The sequence below is a fragment of the Lissotriton helveticus genome, chromosome 3_2 (assembly GCF_964261635.1).
Source record: "Lissotriton helveticus chromosome 3_2, aLisHel1.1, whole genome shotgun sequence".
Classification (NCBI taxonomy): domain Eukaryota; kingdom Metazoa; phylum Chordata; class Amphibia; order Caudata; family Salamandridae; genus Lissotriton; species Lissotriton helveticus.
In genome coordinates this window covers 282642944-282670320 of record NC_136062.1, presented here as the reverse complement: position 1 = coordinate 282670320, position 27377 = coordinate 282642944, and the positions used below count along the sequence as shown (strand labels likewise).

At 47.1% G+C, this 27377-nt stretch overlaps 1 protein-coding gene across 4 annotated transcripts in view; it reads right to left on the bottom strand.

The window, feature by feature from the left end:
- Positions 1 to 27377, bottom strand: part of BNIP2 (BCL2 interacting protein 2) — a 248240-nt gene that overhangs the window by 146951 nt on the left and 73912 nt on the right. For all 4 annotated transcript variants that reach the window (XM_078685227.1, XM_078685228.1, XM_078685225.1 and 1 more), the window contains exon 5: positions 20415 to 20597. In XM_078685227.1, the coding sequence (XP_078541353.1) occupies positions 20415 to 20597 (183 nt within the window). The remainder of the gene's footprint in view (positions 1 to 20414; positions 20598 to 27377) is intronic.

Genomic DNA, 27377 nt, shown 5'->3' with positions numbered 1-27377 from the left:
CTTACAACAAGAGAGGAAGGAGTATGAAACAAGGGAAAATATAACGAACAAGCATTTACAATGCAATGGTTTCGCCTTTGGAAAAGTTAGAGCTATTGGCATTGTAAATGACAACATTTGTATTTATGTGTTGGTTTTGAAAACAGATAAATAAATGGCATTGTCGTTTACATTGCCATTAGCTTAATCTCTCGCAAATGTGAGACCTACTGTACCCTACGGACAAGCTCAGCAGACAGCAATTACTACCACACACACCCAGAGCCACACACACACACCCAGAGCCAGCCACACACACACACACCCACCCAGAGCCACACACACACACACACACACACACACCCAGAGCCACACACACACCCAGAGCCACACACACACACACACAGAGCCACACACACACACACACACAGAGCCACACACACACACAGAGCCACACACACACACACACAGAGCCACACACACACACACACACAGAGCCACACACACCCAGAGCCACACACACACACACCCAGAGCCACACACACACACACACACCCAGAGCCACACACACACACACACACACCCAGAGCCACACACACCCAGAGCCACACACACCCAGAGCCACACACACACACCCAGAGCCACACACACACACCCAGAGCCACACACACACACCCAGAGCCACACACACACACACACCCAGAGCCACACACACACACACACACACACACCCAGAGCCACACACACACCCAGAGCCACACACACACACACACACACACACCCAGAGCCACACACACACACACACACCCAGAGCCACACACACACACACACACACACACCCAGAGCCACACACCAGAGCCACACACACACACACACACACACACACCCAGAGCCACACACACACACCCAGAGCCACACACACACACCCAGCCACACACACACACCCAGAGCCACACACACACACACACACACCCAGAGCCACACACACACACACACCCAGAGCCACACACACACACACCCAGAGCCACACACACACACCCAGAGCCACACACACACACACACCCAGAGCCACACACACACACCCAGAGCCACACACACACACCCAGAGCCACACACACACCCAGAGCCACACACACACCCAGAGCCACACACACACACACACACCCAGAGCCACACACACACACACACACACACACCCAGAGCCACACACACACACCCAGAGCCACACACACACACCCAGAGCCACACACACACACACACCCAGAGCCACACACACACACCCAGAGCCACACACACACACCCAGAGCCACACACACACACCCAGAGCCACACACACACACCCAGAGCCACACACACACACACACACACCCAGAGACACACACACACACACCCAGAGCCACACACACACACCCAGAGCGCCACACACACACACACACACCCAGAGCCACACACACACCCAGAGCCACACACACACACACACACCCAGAGCCACACACACACACACACCCAGAGCCACACACACACACCCAGCCACACACACACACACCCAGAGCCACACACACACACACACACACACACCCAGAGCCACACACACACACACACACACACCCCCAGAGCCACACACACACACACACACACACCCAGAGCCACACACACACACCCAGAGCCACACACACACACCCAGAGCCACACACACACACACACACACACACACCCAGAGACACACACACACACACACACACCCAGAGCCACACACACACACCCAGAGCGCCACACACACACACACACACACCCAGAGCCACACACACACACCCAGAGCCACACACACACACACACACACCCAGAGCCACACACACACACCCAGAGCGCCACACACACACACACACACCCAGAGCCACACACACACACCCAGAGCCACACACACACACCCAGAGCCACACACACACACCCAGAGCCACACACACACACACCCAGAGCCACACACACACACACCCAGAGCCACACACACACACCCAGAGCCACACACACACACACACCCAGAGCCACACACACACACATCCAGAGCCACACACACACACACCCACACACCCAGAGCCACACACACACACCCAGAGCCACACACACACCCAGAGCCACACACACACCCAGAGCCACACACACACACACACCCAGAGCCACACACACACACACACACCCAGAGCCACACACACACACACACCCAGAGCCACACACACACACAGAGCCACACACACACACACACACCCAGACCCACACACACACCCACACACCCAGAGACACACACACACACCCAGAGCCACACACACACACCCAGAGCCACACACACACACACACACACACACCCAGAGCCACACACACACACACACCCAGAGCCACACACACACACACCCAGAGCCAGCCACACACACACACCCAGAGCCACACACACACACACACACCCAGAGCCAGCCACACACACACACACACCCAGAGCCAGCCACACACACACACACACACCCAGAGCCAGCCACACACACACACACCCAGAGCCAGCCACACACACACACACCCAGAGCCAGCCACACACACCCAGAGCCAGCCACACACACCCAGAGCCACACACACACACACACCCAGAGCCACACACACACACCCAGAGCCACACACACACACCCAGAGCCACACACACACACACCCAGAGCCACACACACACACACCCAGAGCCACACACACACACCCAGAGCCACACACACACACACACACCCAGAGCCACACACACACACACACACACACACCCACCCAGAGCCACACACACACACCCAGAGCCACACACACACACCCAGAGCCACACACACCCAGAGCCACACACACCCAGAGCCACACACACACCCCCAGAGCCACACACACACACACACACACACACCCCCAGAGCCACACCCCCACACACACACCCAGAGCCACACACACACCCCCACACCCAGAGACACACACACACACCCACAGAGCCACACACACACACCCACAGAGCCACACACACACACCCACAGAGCCACACACACACACCCACAGAGCCACACACACACACACACCCAGAGCCACACACACACACCCAGAGCCACACACAGATAGCCACACAAACACACCCAGAGCCACACACACACACACACATCCAGAGCCACACACACACACCCACACACCCAGAGCCACACACACCCAGAGCCCCAGAGCCACACCCAGAGCCACACACACACCCAGAGCCACACACACACACCCAGAGCCACACCCTGAGCCACACACACACACACCCAGAGCCCCACACACACACACACCCAGAGCCACACACACACACCCAGAGCCACCCACACACACACACCCAGAGCCAGCCACACACACACACCCAGAGCCAGCCACACACACACACCCAGAGCCAGCCACACACACACACACCCAGACAATGGCCGCGGAGAGGGGCAGCCCTGAGGGGAGCGGCCCCGAGGGGTTCCCCTGAGAGGGGCTTCCCTGAGAGGAGACAGCTGACCTCCGATTCACCAGCAGCACATTCCGTTACACCACAAGCACTGCACGGACCACGGCTAGGACGACACAACACACGCTGGCCCCACAGCATGATTCAGCTTTTTATCCGGTATATTCCACTGAATGCACCGTGGTGCAGCCCCCGAGGGGTGGGCTTTGAGCTGCAGTTTGTCCTCGGTCACAGACCAGCTGAGAGGGGGTAGCAGAGGGCTTGTAAGCACACCAGCCTTTCTACGTGTGAACACAGGTAGCAGCAACAGGGCGAAGGGGCATCCCGAGCGAGAGGGAGATATAGCGCGATAGAACCGGTGTGTATGTGTGGGTGTCTGTGAAGGAGACAGCGGGTGCGTAACAGTGAGGGGAAAAGGTGGGAGACGGAATAAGCAGCAACAGTGAGTGAGATTGTGTGTAAAGGGGTAGCGGAGTAAAGAGGTAGAATGGATTTTGGAAGAGGGAGCGTTAAAATTAATGCAATCACGAGGGGGAGAGGCATGGAGGAAGGGGGAGAAGAGAGAGAGAGCAGAGATAGAAAGAGACCGAGCGATCAAGAAGTGAAGAGACACTGAGAAAGCTAGGATGGATATTAAAAAGTGGTGGGGGGACAAAGCGTGTGCGACAAAGGAGGGAAAGAGACACGGGTGAGGGTATCACGCTACTAGAAAGTGCCAGCCACAACACCCCATGCAGGTCCTACAAAAAAAAAGAAAAACAATCTGTTCATAAACACCCAGCCCATTTTAACAATCTCCGAACCAGCACACCGCCCTAAAATAGAACTTTCAAATGGAGAATTGTCGATTTTATTCAACCTTGTACCAACAGGCGTCAATTCTCCAAGGTTCTCCTTATTACAGACTAACGATTAAATACAACATTAAAGGTGCATTCTGACAACTGACTCTGGTGCATTTAGTGTACACAGGACAGTGTTGATGCCCCTGCCTACTCTCTGTCGGCACTAAACAATCCTCCCAAACTCATAAGTGCAGGCTGCAAAGAACTGGAGATCCACTGGAGATCCGAGTCACTGACGGGGGTGGACACAAAGGAGCTCGCTGGATGGGCGTGGCCCCGGCTGCGTACAGGCGGTGGGGGTGGCATGTGGTGGTGGGTTACGGTCTGGTGGCCCCGTTAATGACTGCGGAGCAATAAAACGTGGTTTCAAATCCCATCATCTCCCCTGACCACATTGTGTGATCCGGGCCAATCGCGGTCCGGGTTGGAAGTGTTAAACAGAATCGACAATAACGCCCAGTGCTACAAAGTGCTGCCACTTGAGCGTACAGTAGGAGCTGGAAGGAGGGGTGCGGATGACTTTCTCCTCCGCTGGAAGCTCTGGAGCGACATTCCTTTTTTTTTCACCTTGTGGATTCGTGTGTGATGTTCCTTCTTTCGCCCCTCATAAACATCTCACCTGTACAAAGTGTTTCAATCAGGACCGGACAGTTTTTACCTTTTAATGTGCCGATGGGCAAAGTGTAAAAAGGCTTTTATTTCTGGGGCGTGTTAAATGGAATGATTTCAACGCCCCACACAATAGCAAAGCGCACGTGAGCGGACCTCTTTCCCCAGACCCAAGAGGCAACCCCCCCCAAATATTATTCCTTACCCCCGGCCCCCCCACCAAAGCCTCAGAGTCGGAGTCGGTAAATGTGCACCGCGCAGGTAACTTGACGCCTGTGTGTGACTAGAAATGCTCGATTTATCACGTGAATAGAATTTCCTGCTGTGTCCGCTCGCTGGATTTGTCTTTCAGTTTTACATACTGAGTACATAGCAATGGCGAACGAGTGTATAAGGTCGCCCAAGGGAGTGGAAACCATTTTGGAGAAGCCCATTTTATTTTATTTTATTTTACTTTGCGCTCAGATTCTAAGCGCTTCTTATTTTTCCACAACATGTAAATAGAGGGACGGTCAGGCAGATAAGATTCTGTGCATTTCACAGCGCTTGGAGTAACAGTTTTCGTTCGTAGTGCCACTTAAAAAGCACGTCATTTATTCATCTGCCCGACCGAACCAGTGAACTACAAGTTACAGGAGAACCTGTTACCAAGATCACAAGGTTGATTTGTGGAACGGTGAGATTAGAAATCAGCGGGTTTCAAGGCAGTTTTTTGTTTCTGGGCTGAGGGTGCAAAAGGAAGGGCGATGATCTCTGCAGAGCCGGCTCAGATGTTCATCGCAGCGAGGTGGATGACAAAGGTTTAGCTAATAACTCCTCTCCACAAGGGCCTGGTCAATTAACTCCGGGCTCTGCAGTTTACTATCACCATTAATCTGTTATGCGCGTCTCTGCTTTTCGAGTATTTTAGAATGACTACCTCTACAAACAGCACGTGTTCTCCCAAAATAGGACCCTTTCCACCTCGATTGAACATGCACATCTGTGAGTAAAGCATTCAACACAGTTTTAATGTGATTGACAACCGTCTAAATCAATAAATATGATACTGTGCAGCACACAAACATTTTATGGGCGTTATAGGGAAATCGGGAGATGCCCTCCTGACAGCGGGTGCCCATGAACTCCTGAAAGAGCGGGTAGAGGTATGGTTGTTTAACGTGACGTTGTTAGAAGCATGGGCACAGCTGGGACACTTTTTGACAGCCCATGTGGACGATTTATAATCCTAAACATTACCGCTTGTGTATGTAGCCTACGCATCACGTGCATGAACTGTCTTCTCTTTTGCCACCAGGGCTCTCCGTCCTTCTAGAACAGACCACCAGGTTGATTTAACCCCCGTGTACCCACCCCCAACACCCTTGCTATCTTTTCAGATTGCTTCCAGCCCATCCCCCCTGCCCAGGGCCTTTAAATCCAACAAGCTGAGCATTCCTAATTCCTAGCCCCCCCCCCCCCCCCCACGAAAGAATTCCATGGAGGCGGAGCCCCAGGCTGGGAGAGTCCAGCAGTGGGGCCGGAAGAGGGGGGCTGGGAGGAGGACGAGTACGTTTGTGCCAGCAGCGAGCACCAGGCAGTGTCACGTATTTTGTTAAATCTTGAGAAAATATTTTTCTCCTACCTTGTGAAGGTTAGGTTATGCTAATAAATAGCGGAAGTACGTTCACCGTTTTAGCCAAGCTTACCTTGAGTGGGTCTTTGGACAGCTGTTGAACTGGTTTTGGCACTTTCCAGACAGCTCTAATTTTAAAAGATGGGTACTTAAAGTTGCACCTAAAAAAAGGCCCTGCAGCAGTCGTCCTCCACCCGCCCCCTCATCCCCTCCCCCTCCGCTTTTAGTGTAGTAACAATCCATATCCATCTAACGAAAGTGCGAATGTTAACACCTAGTGACTACTTCCCAAAGCCATAGGCGCTTTACATGCTTCCAGCCAGGAGCAGTATTGCCTGTAGACGAGAACCTTGATATGCCTGCCTTTTCCATCGGCACATGGCTGCTGTTTGCCATCTGCTGCATAACCAGCAGCGTTTCGTTTAAAAGTGGGTTTCAGATCAAACGGACCCCCACGTTAAAGCACCCCACAGAGTGCAGCCTGATGCTCACGCTGAAAGAGGGAACTGTCGCTTTCTATGTGGGCAAGTGACGCTCTTCACGAACTTGTGAATGGACTGGGGTTAAGAGCAGCATAGAAGAGTCTTAAATAAGTATTCAGATCGAGTACTACTTGTCAGCAGCAGTCATTTCAGGGGGCAGACGGATTCCCGAATAGTTTGCGTAATGCTTCTAGTCTTGTCCTAGCAGTGATAAATCAAAGACATGAAATTAATTCTGTCCTGCGGGGCGGTTTATTGCCTGAGTTGGACTCAGTCAATATAGTGTGGGTTTAAAACGTATTTGGGGGGTGGAGAATGAAGGCTATTAGGAGTACTGTGTTCACATGGGCATGTTTTCTGCGGAATGAATGAATGAATGAATTAAACGCTTGTAAAGCGCATGGCTACCCGGAGGCATCCCAGCGCTAAGCAGGACAACTGAAACCATCTCGGGGTTATTTGGGGAGTGCATCGTTTCAACAAGCTATTCGACTCTGGGAGATAGCTTGGGAAGTGTACATAAAAGGGCTCTACTGCGCTTCAACGCAAAGCCATGCCCTCAAATGCTTGAACAGTATCCCCTCTCATCTGTCGCTCCCAAAGCTTCTGCCCCGCATACAGTGAACTTAAAAAAAGTGCGTACTCCCTTTTCAGAGGTAAAATGTGAAAGACGCTGCCACACTGACCCATGATTCACTTTGATCGCATCATCAAAAATATTGTTTTCCCGTGGCTTTGTAATTTCAATTGCAGCAGTAATTCCTGCGATGCCACACTGACCCGTGATTCACTTTGATCGCATCATCAAAAATAATTTGTTTTTGTTTTCCCGTGGCTTTGTAATTTCAATTGCAGCAGTAATTCCTGCGGCTCGGCCTCTAGGGCATTTTAAAAGCCTCTAGTGAAGCAGCGGTGCAGCCAGTTGGCTTCATTTGTCAGTGTCCCTTGATCAGCCATTTCTGGTGGCCCGGCTACTGTGTCTCCTCTCTCGCCACAAGCACAGCGTGAAAAAACCGCGGTACCGGAGCCTCACTTTTAGGATGCTGTGGTTCACACCCCAGAAATGCACTAAAGTGGGTCACACTATACATAACACAACAAATAAATAAACGACAGTCCATCTCGTCGACCTACAATACAGCACGTTTTTATTCTGAATTGAACTCAGACCCCGCACGCGCACAGCATTTCCTTGGTTTACCCCTTAAAGGCTTGTTCTTGAAGGTTAGTTTCGGAATTAATGGTCCTGGCTGACCTGGAACAGGGGCCAGGCTTTGCAGGTTGCTGGCGCGCCCTTTGTCCCATGTATAAATAAACCGAAGTAACGTAAAGTGGGCTTGAATGTGATTCTTGTCACCTCCGGGGTCGTTAACATCGGGCTCACGGACAGCGGGAGGGGGGCGGGAACAGGCACACCGACAGCGGGAGGGGAGCATTCACCAGGACTTCTTCCGCCGGCGGTCGGCCTCGAGGAATGACCCAAAAAAAGCTATCAAATTTTTTTTAAAAAGCACCGCCCACCGCCGCATGACGTGGGCAAAAGCCTAAAATTCTCGGGAACGCCCACGAATCTGCTCCGGCTATGACGGACAGATCTCTGTTCCAATGGCTTGCCTCCATTTATGGAGCTAGCCAATGGAACAGAGGGGCGGTGACCAAGTCACATACTGTTGACATAAGATTTCGCCTGCGACGAAAATCTGCGCGGTGCGCAGCTTTCGACAGGCGAAACCTAAAAAGGGCAGTATAAACAGACACTGCAATATAACAGGTTAAAGGAAGTATGAATAAACTGGAAAGTATCAATAGGTAAGGGAGAGTATGAAGAGAAAGATGGAAATATGAGGAGAGAAGAAAGAGTATAAGAAAAAAAAAAAAAGAGTAAGAGGACAGAGGGGGCACTATAAGAAGAGAGAAAGACTATAAAGAAAAAAGAAGGAATATGTGAAAAAGACGCGCAACTTTAAGAACAAAAAAGGAATTCTAGCAAAGGACAGTATGTATAAGGACAGAGAGAACAGTACCAGAAGAGAGCACGGAGAATGTGAGGAAAAGTGAAGCATAAGGAAAATAGGGGTGTACAAGAACAGAGGATACAGTCTGAGGAGAAAAGAAGGACTATAAACAGATGAAGAGTGAAAAGTGTATGACGAAAGAGGCAGAAGTATGACAAGAGAAACAAATATAAAGAGAGAGGTCAGTATGAAAAGACGGAGAATATGAGGAAAGTGCTGCAGAGTGTATGCAGGGAGTCAAGGGGGATTAAGGAGAGAGCAAACAATATGAACAGATTTAAGAAGCATAAACAGAGAGGACAGAAAATGAAAATAGAAAAGAAATATGAAGATAAGGAGGAAAATATGAACACAGAGAGGAGTATAGGACAAAAGGAAATATAAGAAAAACTCAGTAGTATGAGGAGACATGGAGCAGTAAGAGAGGAGAATATGAAAACGGGGGAGTATAAGAACAGTGGGGGGAAATGAGGAGAGGAATATGACAATAAGAAAAGACGTCAATATTAGTAGAGAGTGCAAAGTATAAGAAAAGAGATGAGAAATGGGAGTACAGAGAGAAGAGTATTAGAAGAAAAAGAAAAGTATGAGAAAACAATAGGGAGTACCTGCAAAGAACAGCGACAATAAGAAGAAACAGAGAATATAAGAACAGAAGAGTATATATGAAGAAAGAGGAAAGAATGTAAAAAGACACAGACAAAAATGTGGAGAAAAGACAAATATAAACGAAGACTGACCATATAAGGAGAGAGGTAGTACTATGAGAAGACAGTTAGAACTATGACAACAGTGGTGAATATAAAGACAAGAAATAATATAAAGAGGAGGACAAATATGCAAAAAGAGGAGCAAGTATGAAAAAAAGTATAAAAAGAGAGCAGAGTATAAGAAAAAGAAGATAGTATAATGAGAGAGGAAGGAGTAAGACGAGAGAGGAGGGAGTATGACAGAGTGTAGAAAATATGCAAAAAGGGGCGAATTCAGGGGCATATTATCAAGGGCTGGTGTTAAAATTATCGCCGTTTTATCGTCAGGAAACTCCCGATAAAACAGCGATAATGGGCTTGATAATACGCCCTTGTTAATTCCCATAGAAGCCCATGTTAACATCAGAACATGGGCTTCTATGGGAATTAAGAAGGGCGTTTTATCAAGCCCAATATCGCCGTTTTATCGGCAGTTTCCTTCGGATAAAACGGCGATAATTTTAACACCGGTCTTTGATAATATCCCCCATAATTCCTTAATGTACACAGATACACAGTGTGATATTACCCAAAAAATTATAAGACCATGCATTTTACCAAAAGACATTTACTACTGTAAAACGTTTAAAAAGGGGCGAATATAATTCCTTAATGAACGCACATGTACAGTGTCATATTAGACAAAAAAATGAGACCATGCATTTTACCATTTAATACTGAAAAACGTTTAAATGACTACACATATTCCATGTATATAATTACTACATTTCAGTGAACAACAGACTCATTTTCCAAATACATATGCAATTTACTACATTATTTCTGCCACTATTACATCAAAAAAAATAACACAATAAAACAACAAAGATGCACAAGGGGCTTGTAAATTGACCCAGACTATATACAGAGGGAGAGAAACGAGAAAGAGGACAGAACAGGGAGTATCAAGAAAAAAATGAAATATGAAGAGAAAGGGAAGAAAATGAGGAGACAGAAGAAATATGAGGTAAGTAAGTTGAATTTCTTTCCATTGGCTAACATTGACTGGTTTCACTTGGAAATTCTTTTAAGTGTGGAGTTTTGGAACTTTTAAATATACACTTAAAATCATCTGAAAAACGAATTCCGATTTACTCACCTGTTATCAGGAGAGAACCCAGTGGTGCATCTCTTAGCCCAGCACGGACTCTGAAAAGTAATTCTAACAGTCCTTACCAGTAGCTTGTATTTCCTTCCATAGGAATCCATTGTCTGGTTTTCACCAGAAAAGTTTCTAAGTGTCTATTTTCACAAACTAAAAATATTCTTTAAAAATCGCCTGTAGGACTTAAACGCATTCTTTCAACTGTTTACAGGAGATGCCTCAATGCTGGATCCAGGCTCTGCCACGGAGTAAGAAAACACTACTTACCTGCTAAGTGAATTTCCTCCCATAGGATAACATTGGTGATTCTATGTGAAAATTTTTCTAAATGTCAACTTTTAAAATACAATAATATTCCTTAAAAATCACTACTGTAACCAAAACGCTTTTACTCAACTTTTTACAGGAGATGTCCAAGGACTAAATCTAGGATCGAGTCCTGTGGTTAGAAAAGTAATCCATAAAGTAACTAATTGCATTTAACTAGAAATTCACATTGAGCTCAATGTTGCATTGTATTTGAAATTGTGTTGCCCATTGCAACAGCTATAAGTACTGTACCTAAAAGTCTATGTCCTATTTCAAAAGTATTTAAACTAAAGTAATGCATTCTGAGAAGGTATATTTTGTAATGTAATGTATAATGTAATTATAATGCAATTTAAAAAATAAAATATCTAAAAATAAAAAGTGTAAAAAAATGTAGTAAATCAGTATAAAAAACAAATATAACAATTAATACATTTAAAATTAGTCATTTACAAAACCTTTGAAATTCACTGAAAAAAATATAGGTTTCAGACATGTTCTAGTTAGGAATTAGCATTTAAAATACCTTCGAAATTCACTGGAAAAAACATAGGATTGAGGTCTGATATAGTTAGGAATTAGCTTTTAAAAAACCTTTGAAATTCACTGAAAAAAACATAGGTTGATTTCGTCCTTTGTTTAGAAACTGGTTTTAACTCTGGGTCGTCTCACTCATGTCAATTATAATGGGCAACTCCCTATATAGTTCTTCCTAACCCCTTTAAGCGTGCTCTTCAAATTCTTCCTTTAAAGTGTCACTAAGGAGACTCGGACTGTCGGGTGAAAACACCGGAATGTACTTCACATCTCCTTTAGAAACAAAATTGTTTTCTTACACAAAAGGCTTTATTTCCACTACGTTTTGCCTCAGTCCCAGGGCAAGCAGAGGTCGCAGGCCTCCTGGATGTCTTCCCAGGGCTAGCTAAAACAACCTGTCTTTGGGGGCGCTAGAGGGCGCGTGACCGTAATGGCCGCACTGTGTGAGGCTCCGGACTCCTGAAAAATAAATCCTGCATTTATCCTAATTTACCGGCACGCAGCTCAAATTCGGGCACACAGAAAGACTCAGGGACCAGTCCTCTCAACTCGACATGAGTTTGGTCCTGATCCGCTGAGGGAATCTGAGGTTACACAGAGGCATTGTGCGCCCCGGAGCTGCGACCTGTGAGGAGCGGACTGCGGGGGCGGAGACTCTGGGCAGGAAAGACCGTGGTCTCCACGAGGCGCCCAGGCCGCGGTGAGGAGCCCTACTTGCAGGTGCTGACCTACGGCGCTCCCCGGGACGCGGACTCTGAAATAACACCGTCCGAGGGTGCAGTACGCGCCATCCCAGTAGTGCTGCAAGGCGAGGGCTGTAGCCACACCTACGGACCCCTGAAGACTATCACAAGGGAGAGACAGACTGCGCCGATACTACACAGCGGCTACGCCCGGCGGCAGGTCTGTGGGAGGGGCGCATTCGCAACCCCGCGGGGGATCGCAAGGTGGGGGGACCGACGGTGATCGCCTCTGCACATCAAGGCTCCGATGCCCCACTGCACGAGCCTGTCGTGAAGGTATGAAACTGTCTCGATATATTGGCACTGTGGAGGGACGCTGCCGATAAGACCCGCTACGAAGTGGAGGGTCAGCTAACTGTGAAGTGGACATTGCGGAGCGCGGCCTGGCTGAGGGGACCGGAGACAGTGCTGAGTGAGTGGTGGCGTGACCTGCTGGGACAAGGATAACGGGTGAGCCGATCCCTGATGCCAGTGCTGCTTGCTCCCTGACCCTAGAATTCGCTACTCCTAACGCCGCCATCTTGGTTCTGACGAGCCCGTGGGCTGTACTGTCAGCTATGTGCCCTCGCAGATTGCCTGGTGTCTGATGCCGTGGGGCTGGCGTTGATGCTCCTACGACAGCGAAGCACACTACTGGCCTCCCGGGCTCATGTTCAAAACACCCAGCAGCTACCCCCACTGGCCTTCAAATACGTGGCACAATAGATTGCACAAGCGCGTTGTGGGACTTGCTGAGCCTGAGGTCGTGCACGCCACAGCTGGGTAGGGTATCGTGAATTGCGACAACTGTGAGGGCCCATGCCTGAAGTCTCATTGTAAGTGCTCCTGCGTCGCTATCACTGCCATAACGCTGCACAGCCACATCCGCTGCAGGAACCCACGGGACGGTGATAGCACTTCGACGTCGTGGTCATGGGGAAGCCGGATACTCGGCAGCCCAAACTCACGTTTGAGGCTACTAAAAAGGGGCCAAAACCGGGCTCTGCTGCTGAGGCGCACACTGGGTGCCAGCGATCCCTCTCCGGACATGGACATGAAACTGCTGATGGAGATGCGGCAAGGTTTCGCAACTGTCGTAGATAAGGTGGATCGCATGTCCTCTAGGATGGACGCCATCGTCCACAAAGTTGATCAACACGAGGAGCGTATTACGGAGGCGGAAAGGCGAATATCCGACTCAGATGACCTAACTGCTAGTCATGCGACACAGCTGGCGAGGATGGATAAACTGCTCCGTGTCATTGCAGCAAAGAACGAGGATTTGGAAGCCCGTAGTCGCAGGAACAAGATACGCGTTACGGGTGTTCCAGAGTCCACAGCCACTGGGCGCATGGAAGATTACAACGAAAAATTGCTGGTGGCATCCATGGGGGCAGTAGCATTCTCTACGCAGCTGATTGTAGAGCGTGCACATCGATCGCTCGGACCCAAGCCCAAACCTGGCTGTCCCCCTCGACCAATCATCGCCTGTTTATTAAACTATCGCGGCCGCGATGTAGCTCTGCGTGCAGCACGGTCCAAGCCGGACCTGAACTATAATGGAGTCTCATTTTCCATCTTCCCGGACTTCACCCAGTTAGTACAGGAGGAAAGACACAAATTTATGGATGTAAAGAAAAAACTACGGGCGGCGCAAGTTGACTAAGCGTTGTTAAATCCGGCCCGCCTTCGTGTAACGCACCAAGGGAAACAGAAGTTCTTTACAAATCCACAACAGACTGAAGATTTCCTTCGAGGGCTGAAAAAAGCGCGCCGAGGAGGACGGAATCGTGAGGATGGTCGCCGGGAGCAGGAGGATGACATCGAAGAAGAGGACTAAATCTTGGCTGCACATTGAAGGACTAACCCACAATGATACTTAAGGACTGGACTCGGAGATTGTTGCGAACCGTGCTGGGCGATGAACTGTGGTCTGCTGCCCAAGAACGTTTGAGGCTGCACCGGTGGTAATGTATTCCAGGACCCGCCTCTCTCTCTGCTCTGAGCCTAGGCGTGGCACAGGACCGGAGGTCGGAGGGAAAGGGAGGCGGTTGAGCGAGCTCTCTAAGATGTTCCCCTATGGGTGCCCCCGGTTTCCTGTTCTAAAGTTTGGCAGGGGACTTTGTTGTTGTTGGGAATGATAGGAGGGGGGTGGGTATGCAGATCTGGCGAGTTGGGGGCGCTTCAGTGGGAGGGGGGTGGGCCTGCGGTTGGGGGGTGGATGGGGAGGAATATTGGTTCAATTTATTCTGCTGGCAAGAGAACACAGAAGGACAATGACCACTATGGTCGTGGCAATGTAAAGGCACAACATGAGACAGCACGAAAGGGTGGTGATGATGGGATATTTACATGGTTGATGCTAATGATATGGGGATGCAAACTTGATAATATCTATGCCTGATGAGAATGAGAACAAGTTATTGACGATACTATCATGGAATGTCAGAGGCCTTAATAATCCAAGAAAATGTAGACAGGTACTGGCCTACTTGGATAGACATGGAGCACAACTGGTGCTATTGCAGGAGACGCACATTTCCCCACAGTCCACCCCCTCCTTTGCAAGCCGGTGGCAGATACTTTTTCTCCTACTCTTTGTACATCCGAGGCGTTGCAATACTAATTAAACGGAACATCCCGTTCCTTCTCCAGGGTAAGATAAGTGATGCTGCAGGACGATATGTGATAATCTGGGGAAGACTGGGGGAGGCTACGGTCACAGTAGTCAATTGTTATGCTCCGAATGTTGATGCACCGGAGTTCTTTGTATTGTTGTGGGGTAAAATATTGGATATAGGATCTACGCATATCATCTGGGGGGGGGGGGGGATTTTAATGTAGCATTGATGCCGGCAGTGGATAGGGCGGATGCAAAAACACAGTATCACCCTAAAGCACGAGAGGTACTGCAGGACATAATGGCGGAGGGTTTACTGGTCGACAGTTGAAGACACCTACATCCCCATACTCTAGAGGGCACGCCCTTCACATCTCACACAGGGACCTGGGAGCGTTTGGGTTATTGTCTAATAACACATTGCCTGGCGGTCACCATGACATTTGCAAAACACCTGACCCGCACGTACTCTGACCACTGCCCTGTAGCGCTTACCTTGAAATTTCCGGGCCTAGACTGCCCTAGACCACACTGGCGGCTCCAACCCACGGCACTACTGGACACGGTCTTTAGAGAAGGACTGCGAGACGACATTACTGACTTCTTTCCACGAAATCGGGGTTCTGTTGAGAGTGTTGAGAATATATGGGAGGCCTTTAAGGTCACTGTGCGTGGCTGGTGTATAGCGAAATGGTTCGGAGTACTGCGAGACATTCAACGTACGATCACTAGACTGGAAGGCGAGCTGAGAGAGTTAAAACATAGGATGCAGCAGGGAGACAGTCAGGAAGCGCAAGCTGAATTCAGATTAAAATTGACGGAATATGAAAACGAGGCAGAGCGGGAAACACGATTTCGCAGTAAATACTGGAACGCTAGGCGTTATGGGGAGGGTGAACGGCCTGGAAAGACGCTGGCGACCATTATACGGAATGCCAGAGGGACCAACAATATACTAGAGATCGCGGACTGTAATGGTGATATGCGGAGGGATACTGCCCAAATTGGAGAGGTCTTTACTGACCATTTTAAAGCGCTATATACTTCCCAAGCCACGAATGATATAGACTTTGACTTATTTCTAGGTGATGTGGCGCTATGTTGGTTGAGCGATGTCCACAGAAAATTCCTTAGTGCCCCTCTGGAATTAGACGAAATAAGAGATGCGGTTATGTCCCTGAAAAATGGGAAAGCGCCGGGACTGGATGGTATTCCGGCGGAATTCTATAAGTGCTATATCGATATCATGGCCCCGGTACTGCGGGAAGTCTTTGAGGAATCACTGGAAGTAGGCACCTTGCCTCGAACCATGCGCGAGGTGGTAATTACTTCACTCCTGAAGCCCGATAAGGATCCTTCACTGTGTAACTCCTACCACCCACTGTCACTTATCAACTGTGACGCTAAGATATTAGCCAAGGTTTTAGCCAACAGGTTGTCACTGCTCATGACTCAAATAGTACTCCCGGATCAATCGGGGTTTGTCCCATCAAGAGCTACGAGCCATAACCTTAGAACCCTGTTCTCCCTTGTCCAAACCGTGGCGCCGGACTTTCCATTGGCTGCCGTGTTCTTGGATGCCTCGAAGGCTCTCGACTCCGTTGAATGGAGCTACCTTTTCACGGTGTTACAAAGAATGGGATTCCCCCCTGTTTTTATGGCTTGGGTTAAGCTATTGTACACTGCGCGGATAGTTATAAATGGTCACCTGTCACCTGCGATATCGCTTACGAGGGGCACCAGACAGGGATGCCCACTGTCCCCTCTTCTATTTGCAATTGCAATAGAACCATTGGCATGCAGGATACGGCAGCTGCAGAGGGATAGTGCCTTCCGCTGTTTTCAGAGGCAAATATCTGTGTCGCTGTACGCGGATGTCACACTTTACGTCACGGATCCCCAAACGAAGCTTAATGCGCTACTATGTGAATTCCTGGTGTTTGGTAGAATATCAGGGGTGAATATAAATTGGAGTAAATCCCAATTCCTGCCATTGACGCCTGCTGTGACCAAATTCCCGCTAGACTTCCCGATAGCATGGTGCGATACAGATTTAAAATACCTGGGGGTGCAGGTCTCGAGAGATAGAGAGGAAACACTGCGCATAAACTATGGCACAGCTGTTATGAAATTGAAAGAGACTATTACGGGATGGATAGCGCTGCACTTGTCAATGGCGGGACCCATCTCACTGATCAAAATGGTGGTGCTGCCGCGTTTCCTGTATTTTTTCCAGAACATTCCTTATTTCCCGGGCACGTTTTCTTCAAAACACTGAGATCAGAGCTTATCAGACTGGTGTGGGGAGGACGACAACCTAGACTCAAATGGGGCATTCTAGCGCAGCCTTATGATAAAGGAGGATTTGATGTCCCAGATTTTGAGGCCTATTACCTAAGTGCTCAGGCACATTTTTTATACCACTGGCTCCGACCCACTAAGTATATGCCACAACTAGCGGCAGAGGACTGGATAGCGCACCCGCTGCCTTTAACTGGCATTGTCAATGGGCCTGCTGGAGTCCTGGAAACGCCACCTACGACAGTTTCTTGTACGATAGACGCATGGCATAGAATACTGCGTAGATTGCAGCTCCCTCTGCTGTATGACCCACGCATGCCTATGACATATCACCCACAACTGGCGGTATTACATGAAACTGGCTTTCAGCTAATGTGCAGGAAATTGCAGAAGACCATTTGGGGAGACATGTTTCTCAATGGAGTGTTCTGCACTGAAGAGCAGTTTTTTGGTGACACTGACCCCACTCCACTTGAAGTTTTTTACTATGTGCGGCTCAAAGAAGGGATGAAAACTCTTGTGTCTGAGTATCCTACTGAACCTAAGGTAGTCCCTCCCTTGGTCGTACTACTTAACAGCACAGACGGTACCTGGTATCTAATATATACGGGAGCATTCGGGCACACACACTAGAAGTTGGTGGGAAGGCACGCGGTTACTAGGCAAGGGACATAGGGGAGGATATCCATGATGAGGCCTGGGAGTATTGTTGTGAATAGACAGGACGTATTACCTCCAGCTGCAGATTCAAGATCATCCACTATAAATTCTTACATCGTATTTACTATACCCCAGCTCGGAAATATCGATTTCGGCTGGTAGATTCGGACCGGTGTGAGAGATTTAAGCAACCAGGGGCTGATTTTTTCCATCTAGCCTGGCTTTGCTCACATGTGGAAGCTTGGGAACAGGTACATGGGGCACTAGTGAGCATGATATCTATAGAATTGGCTAAGGACCCCATGCTTTTTCTATTGGGGCACACGGCGCACATACCCAGAGCGCACAGGAAATTCATTGATACGGCACTGTTGTTGGCTAAAAGAAGACTAGCATGTCGATGGGGGAGGGGGAGGGCCCCGAAATTCAAGGAGTGGTTGCAAGATATGATATATTGTCAAGACCAGTATAGCTTATTTGCTGAAACACAACCAGTAAAATCTAGACCCAACCGATATATGGGGTCCACTACAATACTACATATTGCAAAAGGATGCAGACGATACAGAGGGAGGGGGCCACCTGGACGCTGGGGCATCGTAGGGGCGGAGGGGGGATTGAGAAACGTAACAATTTTGGCTGCTGTACTTATGTACCATGTTTGATCGAGGATGTTAAGGCCGGACATCGTGACACCAGGATTGGTCCTGATTCCTATGATAATGCATAATGACTCTTGTATATATGTACATTATTAACATACGTGTTATTTTTTGATTGGACAACTGATAAATGACAAACATACAGCATGGATATATATGTATGCAGTAGACCCGTCACTCACTGCCCGAATGTATTGATCAACCATGTACTGTGAACTCGAGAAGCCTTATTGATTGCCCATTGTTTATGTTTGTGAAAAAACTACAAATAAAAGTAAAAAAAAAATAAAATACTAACAACCTGTCTTCTCCATCCCTCAAGTCCTTTCTAAACGACTGGACTGCTGCAGCTTAAAGATCATGGCAAAAAACTGTAAATGCATGTCTGAAAGTTGGGTCTGCGTCTCCAACTGATCTGGTGTCCTAAAGGTTTTGTCACCCTTTGATGCCAAACTTTTCCCAGGGTGCGTAGTTTTGGTGGTCTTGTGCCACTAGTTGCAAGCTGCACCATACTAAAGAGGACCAAATAGTCTGACAACGGTCCGGGGTTGTTTGTGCTCCGCTCAAAGGGACCTGACCTCGCAGTTCATGCTGGACTGTTCGAAGCTGAGCAGGACAAAGACTGATTTGCATTCCTGTCTGAGGTGGCAAGGTGGGCAAAAAAGAACAGTGGACGGGAATGCAGCCCAGAGTAAGTACTAGTAACTGTAATTCAAGTAATCCACACATCACATTTTTGTTCTGCCTAGTGTGATGGACTAAGTGTGACTGGTACACCCAGAGATGGGTCGGTGCTCAATATGCCACAGGACTAAAGCTGCACCCTACTAAAGCCAAAATAGGGGTTGCACTGTGAGGGACGTGGCCTGGTAGTTTGGGTTGGTTCCTGTTTGCATTGGAGCAGAACTAAGATGGACTTGCATACGGCTGGTTCCTGTTTGAGGTGGAATGGTGGGTCAAAAAGGACTGGATTGCAGCCAATAGAAGTCACTGGTGGCCACGTTAATTCAAACAAACCACCTATCACTTTTTTGTTTCTTTGCAAGAACACTTGCAAGGCATTCTAAATCGGAATTAAATAAATCTGAGGAACTCTGTGTACCTTTGCTTTATGAGTTTCACAGATGACATAATATTCATAAACTAGCAGTAGATTGCAAGACAGTGAATATCATCGGAATATACAACACGTGCTGTAAATCTTCGACTCCAATAAACCAAGGATCATTTGTATCACTTCACACACCAATTGTCTAGATGAAGAAGCTATGACGAAAGAGACAAGTAGGAAGAGCCATGTGGCTACAAGACTTCACAATAAGTAATAACTGTAAGAGTGCAGCCCAACAACCAAATGTTCAACAAACCATTGAAAGATTGCTTTAAAAGGTGCCAAGATTAAAAACTGTTATGTGCAGCCAGTGACAAATACCAGATAGTTAAACTACAATTAAATACATCCCACAATGTATTAACACTTAACATGAGCACCCCACTCCTATCCTGATTTTTCCTTTCCAAGTTAATAATTGACAATGGGACAATGCTGAAAGTATACATCAGCCATATAAGCCATGTGATGTCATAATTCCTCCCAAATAAACACTTCATTCAAATACATATTCAGAAAAATGCTGTGAAGTTTTCGTGGAGCAATAATAGCGGCAACATAGAAAACTTTTGCAATTAATAGCATATATTAAAAATATGAAATACTCACCTTCCCATTCAAACTCGTTACTGTTCTCTGAAGGAGTATCCATGTCATCTAAATCGAGCTCTCCACTCTCTTCCAAGTCCTCTGAGAGAATGGAGCCATCACTGCGATCCAGTGTTAAACTTATATTTGGAGCGGACAATTTCTTTTTCGCCTTATTTCCATGTACTTCCAAAGAATTTGGATCTTGAATAAAAAAGGTGAAAAGATGCCATAATTTGTCATGTCTCTGACGCTTTTAATACAACCATCCAAATAATCACTTTAGACTCAAAATTAACTCTCAGGAAAAATATTTGTGTGGGTGTAGTGTGAAATAATGTTGGGAATGAATGCTATCAATGACTAGTAGAGTAACTATTTCACCGAGCCCAAAATTAACAAGTGGAGGGAGAGTATAGTAAGAGTCAAAGAAAAAGTTACATCCTCGACGGATGATTAACTAACTTGTAAATTTGCACACATTTGTAGTGCCTGAGCTACCCCCCCCCCCCCCGAGACCCCCCGGCATGTCGGCAAAACTCCACCTACGCCCCTCACCAAGATCCTTAATTGTATGTACCTTAATACGCGCTCTATGGTACAACATCAAACAGATTTGTTTCTATTACTCACGGAGGAAAAACCGGATGTATTGTACCTGACGGAGACCTGGCTAACCCAGGACTCCCTACCTGATATTCTGGACACTCTCCCTGGCGACTACTATATTTTTGCTGTGAACCGCCCCTCAGGCAAGAGAGGTGGCGGAGTTGCCGCCATTTTCAAGAACTCCCTTAAACCCCTACTGTTACCCTCACTTGAATTGCCAGGCATTGAAAACCTTGTCTTCAAAATTGATACGGACTGTGGCGCTATTTTAACGGTTTTAATTTACCGTCCCCCCTCTTCCATGCCTGCTTTTCCCTCAGCCCTAGCGGAGCAACTTGCCCCACTGGTTCCAACTTATTCTAAAACCCTTCTCTTAGGGGATTTTAACCTTTGGTTCGACGCAGTAGAAGTAGATGCTCAAGCAGGAGAACTAAAAGACCTCCTGGTCGACCTTAACCTATGCCAGCACATTGAGTCTTCCACTCACCGGAAGGGTCACAGCCTTGACCAGGTATGGTCCTATGACCTTAATATATCCACGTTGGTCGCCGAACCATGTATCTGGTCAGACCACTACCTCATCCAATTCACCGTTTTGGCGAGCTGTGACAAGGCCTTGAGACCCCAGAAACTGGGGAAAATTAGGAAATGGAAGAGTATCAGTACTCCTGATTTTCTACACTCGCTAACTACAACCTTACCTTCTATTGTAGGTAGTCCAGACGAGATGGAGGAATCTATTTTCCATTGGATTGGAGGTGCTGCAGATCTGCACGCCCCATGGACTCTCCCTCCCCGCTCCCGCCCGAATAACACACACAGATGGTTTACCCCACAATTGCAGGCGGAAAAACTTGCAGTCCGTAAAAAAGAACGGATCTGGAGATCTAACTATTCTAAGCAGGATAGGGAGAACTACCGCGCTGCTCGCAAAGAGTATCAAAAATCCATCTCGTCACAGAAAACCACTTATTTCTCTGAGCTTATTGCAAATTCGCAAAACAAAAGCAAAGATATCTTTAAGATGGTGAACGAGCTGTGTGACAGCGATAGAACTGTTCCTCCTGTTGTGCCCACTCAAGATATGTGTGATTCTTTAAACACATTCTTTATCAATAAAATTCTGGATATAAAACAAGGCATTATCAACTCCCCGGTCCCTCCTTCATTGGAGGACGCTTTTTTCAATCCTCACACACTTGAAGTTTTCCCATCAATTGACAACAAATTGCTGTCCCAACTGCTTACCCGAGTTAAATCAGGCTCCCCTGAGGATGTTTGTCCTCCATATATATATATATATATATATATATATATATAGAGAAATAGGACAAACCTTGCCTCAAACTATTCTATCTGTACTGAATTCCTCACTGGTGAGTGGCATGGTCCCCCCCCCGATTCAAACAGGCCCTCCTTATTCCTCTATTAAAAAAACCTGGGGCTGATCCTCAAGCCTTGGTCAACTATAGACCAATCTCTCTACTTCCATATTTGTCGAAGATATTGGAAGCGCACATCTCCACATCTTTTTCCAAATTTATAGAGGATAGTGACTATCTTGAAACTAACCAAGCAGGTTTCCGTCCCTGTCACTCGACGGAATCTGTCATTTTGGCCGTTCAAAACACATTAAGATCAAATGCGGATAAAGACATCCACCAGGCACTGGTTCTCCTTGATTTGTCGGCCGCGTTCGACACGGTTGATTTTTCTATTCTAATTAGCCGTGTCGAGCAGGCCGGCCTCAGGGGCGCTGCCCTTGAGTGGATCACTTCCTTTATCTCGAACCGCACTCAAGCGGTTCGCTTAGGGCCTTTCACTGCTTCAAGAACCACCTCCACTTGTGGGGTCCCACAGGGATCCTCACTTTCCCCTTTGCTTTTCAATTTGTATCTGCGCCCCCTCCTTCACCTTTTAAAACAATTCAATGTCACAATCTTTAATTATGCTGACGATTTACAGCTAATTTTCCCTCTGAATACTCCTGATTCAGTCGCCCACTTTCACCAAACTATGCTTATGATACAACGCTGGATGAGCTTAAACCACCTCAAGCTCAACCCGGGTAAAACCGAGTTAATTCTTCCCGGGGACAGCAGTATCAGCTGGGGCCCTCATTATTGGCCTTTGAGCCTTGGTCCTGCCCCAGTCCCTGCTTCTTCAGTGAAGAGCTTGGGTGTTACACTTGCATCGGATCTTTCATTAAAAGCTCAAGTCGGAGCAGTTGTTTCTGCTAGTTTTTACCAGATTAGGAAAATAAAAAAGATTACACAATTTCTGACATACTCAGCCCTTATCCAGGTCACCATCGCACTGGTACTCTCCAGGCTGGACTTTTCTAATAGTCTGTACCTGGGCCTTCCATCTGGCCTTTTAAAAAGACTCCAACTAGTGCAGAACCAGGCAGCCAGACTTGTTCTTAAACAACCTAGGCGGTGTTCCATCAGGCCTGGCCTAGAACAATTACACTGGCTGCCTGTATCTCTAAGAATCATGTTTAAGTCCGGCTGTATCATATACAAGAGTCTACAAAACATAGGGCCTCAGTTCATCAATCAGTTGGTCTCCAAATACAAGCCCACTCGCAATCTTAGATCCATTAATAAAGACTTGCTGGTTGTTCCCTCTTACAGGAGAAAGCGTCAGGGCGGCAGCTGTTTCCATTACTTAGCTGCTGTCCTATGGAACTCCCTACCACTTCCCCTTAGGCTCAGCCCAGACTTTCTAACTTTTAGACGTTCTTATAAAACTTGGCTGTTCAGACAGGCTTATTTTCAGTAAGTTGTTGTGTTAGGCTCCTACTTCTACAGCGCCATGAAGCCCATGGGCGTACGTGCGCTTTACAAAAAAACCCTAACATAACATAACATAACATAACATAACATTAGATTATCTGAAGGACTAAATTCATAGATTGAATTAGTATTAATCATTAATAGCAAAAAATTTCAACTAATTAGTTACTTACCTGTCACTCAACACCTCTTTAATGATGAGGAAAAAACACGTGCGCACTAGTGAGTTATTTTATAATTCTACCCGTACTTTCGCCTTCTTGCGCTCAACTCCTCGTGGCCCACCGTTAAGCCACTGAAAATGCAATACAAGCAACCATATAGAAGGAGCGCAATGTAATTACAACTATCAACAATCAAATATTGAAGTCCATAAATGATCCAGTTCCACAGCAAGCTTCCTTTTTTCTAGATCCAGTCTTTTATTGGTATACGTTCTTTTTACTTTTTAATCTCCTTTTAATTCACAATTAATCAATGTTTCCCTGGTGTCTAAAAAAAGGCTTATCTTGATGCTCCACCATTCATATTCATATGTCTGAATAAGAATGGCGAAGCATCAAGATAAGCCTTTTTGATTAGGTGGGGCAACACTGAAGAAGGGAGGAAGCTTATAACAAAAATCAATCATATTAAGGACCCAAGATGGTGGCACATTTGGATATAAGACCAGGAATAGGAATCAGGAACAGAAGGATACACTAACAGATACTAAATATATATTTTCCATCCATACAGGGACAAGTACATTTTTGAAGCCCTGATGATGTCCATTGAGGGACGAAACGCGTAGGCTGTGGAGTGTAAGTTTAATAACACATTCTATGAATGTTTTCTTGAACTAATTGTGAATTAAAAGGAGATGAAAAAGTAAAAACAACGCATACCAATAAAAGACTGGATCTAGAAAAAAGGAATCTTGCAGTGAAACTGGATTATTTATGGACTTCAATATTTGATTGTTATTTGTAATTACATTGCTCTCCTTCTATATGGTTGATTACTTACCTGTCACTCTAGCTTTCCAGCGTTTGTATCTTTCATATATTAACATGCTTCTTTTCCAGTTGGGGGGCTGGGAATCCCTAGTAATCTTAAGTATCAGTAAAAAGTGTTAAAATGGCAGTAGTTCAGCAGCAAGTGTTTTTATTTAGTAGCAAATTGATCTAATTTAAAGCAGCCCAAATTTCAGTGAGATTGAATTTCTAGCTCTCCTTATCCCCCTTGAGTCCACCATAGCTCAGATTTCATAGCACAAAGTGAGAGAAGATTTAATAATAAATTACCCTCAGCCCGGGGAGGAGGGAGGGCAGATGTGAATGCATGAAAGATACCAATGTTGGGAAACTGAAGTTATAGGTATGCAACTAATGTCTTCTCCAGCATTGAATCTTTCAGATATTCACATGCATGAATCAGAATAGTAAGCGGTACATCATAACTACAAGAAAGTGGGTAGCATGCTCGCCTTTACTGAAATAGATTTTGGAGGACTGCCTGTCCCCCTGCTGGGTTGGCTTCTGGGAGGCAGTAGTGCTTCTTGAGCGTGTGCCTGCTCCGCCCGGTGGCTACACAGCAGAGGTCTTGAAATACACACAAGTGTAGAGTGTAGCAGTCATAGACACACTTATTTTAGAATGTGCCCTCACTCTCCCCTGTTATGGATGCTTGGCTTTGCTGTAGCAAAAGATGATGCAAGTTCTCCATGCTTACACTGTGCCGCCACCACGGGGGGGGGGGGGAGGCGGGGGGGGAGGAGGAAGAGGTGTAGGACAGGGGTTTTTGTTTTTTCTTGTTCTGCCCATTCTCGTGGGTTGCACTCAGTAGGGGAACTTTTAGTCCTGAACCGCTGATTATAGCGGATGGAGGCTTCTGAATGGGAGGCGCTGAAATTGGCAACTGACGGCAAGAGACTGGAGGGCATGTGTTATTAGGGCCTGTTCTCTATGCGGGAACGACTGCATTGTGAGCCCCATTAAATATTAGAAGCTGTAACCTTTACTGGGCCGCTGTGTGTGCTGGGGATCGCAACTATTTTAGGCCTCTTTGTACGGCACAGTCTCTGAATCTTTAGTTTAGCCTTGGGAAGCTCTCCCCTGCGAGGGATGCTGTGTGGGAATGTCGCATTTTTCCTGATAAAATCAATAAACATATATTTGACAAAAAAGATGATGCAAGCTGAGAGCCAATGTGCAATTTTCCGTTCGGACATGTTTCAACGGGTTCCTGATCGACTGAAAGAAACAGCTGGTCTGAAGAATGGATGTCCTTGGTATGGTCTATATAGAACTTAATGCATTTGTGCACATCTAAACAGTGCAATGATCTCTCTGTTAACTTTGTTGAAATCAGGAAGAATGAACGTAGAATGAAAGGGTCATTTACATGAATTTAGGGTTGGTTCGCAAGATGATTTTGTCCCTAGTGAATTAAGAAAGGGTTCTTTGACAGTGAATGCCTGCATCTCACCTACCCACCTTGCAGATGTAGGCACTAGAAGCACTGTTTTCCCACAGGTGAACTTTAAGTGTACCTTATGGATGAGCGTTAAAGGAATCAACATCAGCTGATCCAGGACAGTGTTAAGTTCCTATGATCCTGGAAGGAACCATACAGGTGGAAATAGTCCTTCTATAAACTGTTTTATGATTATTTGAGGGAAAAGAGCGAATCAGGAGTCTTCTGTTCATCGAAATCTTGATATTGCCGATAGATGGATTCGGACTGATGAGTATTTCCGATAACTCTTTGCTAGGTCCAACAAACATGGCATATTTTGTGAGGATGTAGAATGTGTGTGTATAAACCTTTGGTTTTTCTCCAGAGACTACATGCCCTCGTGGTAGCTGGTGCTCATGCCAACGCCAAGACATTTCTACATCCTGTCGGCAAATGCAAGTGACTGAACTCAAAGTGTTCAGGTATCATACTGTCAGGTTGAGTGACTTACAGTTGTGATGGAGTATCTCTCGGTTTGGAGAGGAGTCTGGAGTACATTTTCATGACATCAAAAGAAGTGCAGATAGTTGCAGAGGTTTGTCGAACCAGTACTGGCATGGCTAAGCCAGAGCAATGAGAAGCAGGGTACAGTGATCCGTCTTCACCCTCCTCAGTACCCGGGGCATCAGGGGAAATTTGCTGATTGAAAGGGCATTGCCCTGTTTCCCAAAATCTGCAGGTTTAGCAGAAGCATTTTCTGTTGCTCCAAGGTGGTAAACAAAGCGTGTGGCTGGCTGGCTTGTGTAAGCGAATGGGGTGCTGTTGGCGAAGGGCTTGTGGGTGTAGGGTGTGGGAAAGTACATGAGAAATTGGTGGAGATTAATATGAATGCTCCCGTGGCTGGGGCTGAGAGAGCAGAAGAGAAGGGAAGGTAGGGGAGGACCAGGTTTCATGGCGCTGGGCATGTGCCAGGCATGGAGACGATCGCCTTTGGTGCGCCAGGGGGAGTGTCTGCGTTGTGACCACCATTAAGTAGGTCTTGGGAGGGGGAAGAGTGCCGGGGATGGTGGGTGGTGAGAGATGGATGATGGATAAAGAAGTCCTCTTGCTTGGCTTCTTCTCTTAGAGAAGGTCACAG